We start from the raw sequence: 5,875 nt of genomic DNA on the forward strand, positions 1-5,875 counted from the left end.
AGTTATACCAGTGAAAAATAGTATGAGAAACAGTAAATAATACACCTGCAGTTTCTTCTCTCTTCTTCCTCTTCTCTCTCCCTCTTTTCATTTAAATAATCAGAATTTCAGACGCATTGCTGTAGTTAAGATCTCTTTCCATTTTTCCTTTATCACTCCATTTGCTTTCACTTAGAGTTGTCTCGTTTTATTGTGTTTTTGTGTTTGATTTGTGTCGTGCTGCAAATATTATTTTATTTAAATTTATCTTTTTATATACTTGTTTCCAGTTGCTGGCTGTCCTCAACAAACAACCTGATCTGGATCTTCATCACATTTGTAGCTTTCATTGAAGCTGTGAGTCTTATTAATTGACGCCTCATTAATATTGTTATTACTGTTATTATTATTATTGTCGGTAATATTATTGTTATTTCCTATCTGTATCAGGACTGTCTATTATTAGAGATTTCCATAACTAAATATCAACCGTCTTTCAAGAGAATGCGTACTACAATTGCCATTTCCTCGCGTATTTCCAACTTCTATTCCTCTTGGCCTACGTATGAACCAACTAATAGCGTGGCGCAGCACAGAGTTCTCTGCCGCCCATTATAGAGACGTCGGAACGCGTTGGCTAGCTAAATACAGAGGGTTTAATTTTTTATGAAGATTCAGACTTTTTTTTTTCAAACGCTCGCGACAAGACGAATGACAATTTTTCTGTTGTCGGTGATGCATTTTATATTCCTTACTTTTTTTCAGCTCAACATTTTGATACTCGTCCGAGTAATAAAAGAGATGAGGACATTAATCCAACCCACTGAGGAAGACAACCATACACAGCAGATACGGGAAGTTTTTGAATTTAACATTTATTAGATAATTGTAATAAACTAGTTAATTGTGATAAACTAGTTAATATAAAGACTCCTCAGGTGATGTGATCAAATTGTTGCCGCATTTAGTTAAGCAGTATTTGTATAGATTCCACTCTAGTTAGTCTGCGACGATGAGGCAATACGACTTTAAAAAAAAAATCCTTCACGTGATTGAAAGAAACGGTTTATCGATGCTCATCATATATTGTTGCCGTTATTCAGACTTGGCATTAAAACATGCGCGGTGATGATCCCGCTGCTTGGTGTCACATGGCTTTTTGGACTTTTGTTGTCATTACACAAAGCTTTCACTTACATTTTCACCATTTTCAACTCTACTCAGGTGAGCTTTCAATAAAAATCAGTCGATAACTAAATGTTAGTCATCTGTTCGCATATTTAAATGCTCAAAGTACTATTTACCTGAGACTCTTTGACATTGGTCAGATGATATTACCTACTCAAAATAACTTACCCAACAACAGACAATCTTTATTGGTTTACAAGATATGCGACTTGCTCTAATTCATTCTTTCGCCACTTTTACTGTGGTTTCATCTCAAACGATCATACCTTTATCACCTTTCTCATCCGGACTACAAGAGGTGTAATACTGATATAATTGTCTGTTTTAGGGAATCCTGATTTTCGTTCTTCATTGTGTGCGGAACAGCCAGGTGAGATGAATATCAAACTGAGGATGTACATAGGGCGAATTGTGTATTTGCTAGACAGCAATAGAGATTTTAGCGGTTAGGATTTGATATTTGGTCGTCTGTTCATCTGCAGATTAGAGAGCGATTGAAAAGGAAGATGAACATCATTTTCCCATCTGCTGCAGATAATGGAAACTCTGCGAAGAAGAGCTCACATTTTAATCCAAGTGATGCCGGCGAAGTGAGGGCGGTAGAAATGTAGTCTTTCAAAGAATAGCACTATACAATAGTCTGTCATTCAATTTAAACGACTTTTAGTGATATGGTTTTTCCAACTGTAAAAATACAAAATCCACAAGGAAAAGCTCACAAGTTTATCTCAGTGATGTCGGTGATGTGTGAGCAGTTGAAATAATTTGGAATTTAAAAAAAATTAGTTTAAATAACTGGATTCCATAGAACGAAAATAAGAGTCAGTTATGAAAATCGTATCATACATTCAAGTCTCACTTGTTTAACACTAATACAAATTTTGCTGTATCTCCTTTAAACCACTGTTTACTAATATTTAGTAACGACTTAATGATGATCCACATTTTGAGTACACAAGGTAACAGTAAGGTACCTGTGAAAATACCAAATACGATCGTACTTTTGTAATAGCAGTGGTAAAAGCCAACTTTTAAAATTTTTAATTAATAAATTAATTAAATCAACAGATAAAACGAATGAATAAACTATATCTTTTAGTAATCTGTTATATTTTTTCGCATGACGAGGCACTTTGTACCCTGTCGAGTCACAAAATCACTTTTGACCACTTCGGATTAAAATCGGTGTACCGAGAAGCAATGAAACAACTTCCATTGTCCCGTAGGGAAGAATCCCTCTGAGTTTTGATCAATCCATAAAGTAAACCATTACAGGGTGGAAGAGAGGGAAGAGGTTTTGGATCCATCTTAACCACTTTCCCTTCGCGCTCACCCCCCTAACCCCATCTCCCCAGGGGAAGATTCTAAGATGCTGGAGAAGTCCAACTACTCTCTTGGGTGAGTGTTTATGTTGCTCTGTTATGTTTTTGTCTGTTTTTCGTTTGCTTCTTTGAATATGAAGCCATTGCCATGGTTGCAGGCGTGAATTCTGAGGAGGTACATGACAAAATATTCTGAAATGTTAAATAGTCCTTTCCACTGTGTGATTACAAGCCCGTTCGACCCCTTACACCCCTTTACGTGAGGCGCGCGCGGAAATTCGTAATGACGACATCCCCACTTCCCCCCTCCTTTCAAAAGGGGAAGGGGGGAGTGGGGGCTAGAGAGACCTAGCTATGCCCATCAATTTTGTGTCCTCTCGTTGCATCAGAAAGATAATAGATGAGATATCAGAGCTTTGTGACGATTCTTAAAGGATATATTCCTCCAGGAAGATATAAGTACAGAGACATATCGAGGCGCACGAAAGCTTTTCATCACCATTGCTCATAATTATTGATGCAGCGGAATAACGGTCAACACATTCGTCGTTGAGCAGCAGAGATCGATACATTTGATCTCCCATTTAAGCGAAATGACCTAGAGATATTTCTTATTATTCTGTCAATATAACGATAGTGTGATAATGAATGGTCTGCATACCCAAGAATTCCAAACGTATATATCTAAAATGAATTAAATAAGTTAAAAGATGATATTTGAGAGTTTATGGAGAAGAGCAGGTGCGAAAGGTAAAGTAACGGCAGAGAAAGCTAAGGCAGCGTTATCACCCAGGTTGTAGGATAATTTTAAAACTAGTAAATTATTTACTAAAAGAAACAAATTTGTTCCGTGCCAGTTCGGATTTTTTAAGCGCTCTAAAAACACCGAAAGTGTTATTTCAATAGCTAAGTAAACAGGGAATCTTAATGGCGAGGAGGTAACTGTAAGAAGGACATTAGCAATTTTTTGTCATAACTGCTACTAAATAATTACCTTCTCGAGCTTGAGTATATCACAATTATTTAATATTTTTTTTTTCCTTGCATGATTGTGGATTGCACTCTATTCTATTAAAAGAATTACGAATAAAGAAATGAAACAGTTTCTTTAGATATTAATTACTATTTTGCCATGCTTGGTTTAAGCAAGTGTAAAGAATTTAACCGAAGACAAGACGTCGAGAATTCGCATAACATTCAATTTCCTGCAGAATTTCTTTAACAACAGAAGGATGCTGTTGACTAAAAGCAACAAACAGTAAAAGCTTATCCTTTAAGCAAGAGATTGATCTTGGAAGGTTTACAAAAAAGGAATTTCCATCAACCTGATATTGCCAAACAGGAAAAATGGTAAGAATTGGGGAAACGTAATGCTCACAGAAAATCAACCCTCACAGAAAAAAACCAAATGTTGACGAAATTTTGTCAGATGTGGGGAACAGTCCTATCATCAATGACTATGTTGAGCGAGAACAAAAGTTATTTTTAAAACATAAATCATTGTTCACCAGATTGATGCCACAAGCATACTACGAAAATCATGACTGCTTCCGAGTTCTTTGGCGAGACTCGAGTTTGTTACCCTCACAGCGGCTTTCGGACAGAAATAACAATATCTCCATGTAAACTCTCATAAAATAACACTGTTTAATTAATAAACCATACTTTTTGTCGGTCAACACACGTAATAAATCACTTGAGATGTTGGGAGAACACAAGAAAGTTTGTAAATCACGTGATGCTAACTTTCTAGCGACCCAAGCAAGATCAATTTTGAAAGGTAAGTGAGGAATTCATTGGGGTACTGGGGTGTAAATTAATGATCTTCACATAATAAACAGAGTGGAGCTGAGGATGCAATGCATTGTTATGATATATTTTCCGCATGCCAGGCTTCGCATTTTGTCGTTGTCGAGCATGTTGACCAGCTCCTTCCCTTCCCATCTCCCCTCATGCCTTTTCTTTCCTTAGTTCTTTTTTTTTTTAACCCTTTAACAGCTAATTTAGCAATGTTGAGAAAATAATCTCTGACGTACAGAAGAATAGGGTAGAATTCAAGAGAATGTCAACTGAGAGCACAAAAATACTTGTTATGTTATGTGCTCCTCTTGTCATAAGGTTTGGGTTTGTTGGTGACTAACCATGCAAAACTTAAACCTTAATCCAAAGGATTAAAAAATCTTTAATCCGAAGGCTTTGAGAAAACTCGCACTAAATGTTATATCGTTTAACTTAACAACAAGACCAAAAAATTGAGAAACTGAAGGCGATAAAGAGGTTTTAATTTGGTGGCTTCGTGGCACCGTTCGAGGATGCCGCCACCGCGCATGCACGAAAAACTTGATGTACCACATGGAAACCCAAGCGACGGTTGGTCGACCAGCCGCAACATGGTTATTACATCTTTCGATTATGTTAACCCATTCTTACATAATAGAACAAATGTATAAAAAATAATGGAACGGATATCTTTGAGTTTGTTTTGCCATCAAGGAGTGTTTGGTTTCGATACGAAGCAAAATGACCTGGAACAGTTAGCCACAATTACATAAAAATTATGCGATTTTAAAACTGAAGTGGTCGTTTTAATTTATTTTTACTGCGTTCTAACTGACGTCCTGCACAACACCTTCGATCAGGAGTAAAATGTAAGGTCTCAGGGACACAATAACCTAGTTACCAACCTTCTTGAGTTATTGTGACAAGATATCACGCAAGATATCAATGTGATATCATGTGACAAGATATCACGCAGGGAATACATGCAAATGTAGGATGTCAACCGCGCAGAACGAAGTTCGTCGTTTAATATTAAGTCATGCATCACATTTATGAAAATTTTTGAAAAAAATGTGCAAAAGAAAGAGGAGTTAAGTTTGAGTAATTACTTCGCAAACGATAGCTATCGCCAAACTTGACTCATAAATAAGTCTTAAAGAGTTAAAAAATTAACTAAGTAACGTTACATCATCTGCACTATTTCGAAAGGTAAAATTAATAATAAAAGTTTTTTCTCGTCGCAATTTTTTTGTTTTTATTGCGCAAAATGTCTTTCCGCACCTGGTCCGAAAATCCTTTAGACTTATTGGTGCGTTTATAAAGGGAAAATAAATATTGACCTTACGTCAGCTAGGAACGATCAAGTGTTTTGATGTTCATTACACCTGGCCTCTTATAAAGAGGTTTGAAATACATTGACACATCTGAAGCAGAAGAGATGCCACTAAGTCACGAACCAAAACAAGCATACTGACGGCTGCTAACGGAATCTCATGATGAATGATACGATGAAAGGGCTTCAATCTCTTAAAATGATCACAGCTCTTTGTTCGCTGAGTAAGTACAAGCTTTACTACATCGATTCGTTATGCTTTGTAAATATAAAA

General features: G+C 36.5%; 1 protein-coding gene across 1 annotated transcript; it reads left to right on the forward strand.

Annotated features, from left to right (window-relative positions):
* The first annotated feature begins 269 nt into the window (after positions 1-269).
* Positions 270-2,232, forward strand: LOC149051754 (adhesion G protein-coupled receptor D1-like). The gene is made up of 4 exons (XM_089187324.1): positions 270-336; positions 745-1,203; positions 1,496-1,537; positions 1,650-2,232. The coding sequence occupies exons 2-4, from the start codon at positions 1,108-1,110 to the stop codon at positions 1,776-1,778; spliced, it is 267 nt and encodes an 88-aa protein (XP_089043450.1). The 5' UTR covers positions 270-336; positions 745-1,107; the 3' UTR covers positions 1,779-2,232.
* Positions 2,233-5,875: the final 3,643 nt, after the last annotated feature.

This window comes from Pocillopora damicornis, chromosome 1, assembly GCF_964200805.1.
Source record: "Pocillopora damicornis chromosome 1, jaPocDami1.2, whole genome shotgun sequence".
Lineage (NCBI taxonomy): Eukaryota > Metazoa > Cnidaria > Anthozoa > Scleractinia > Pocilloporidae > Pocillopora > Pocillopora damicornis.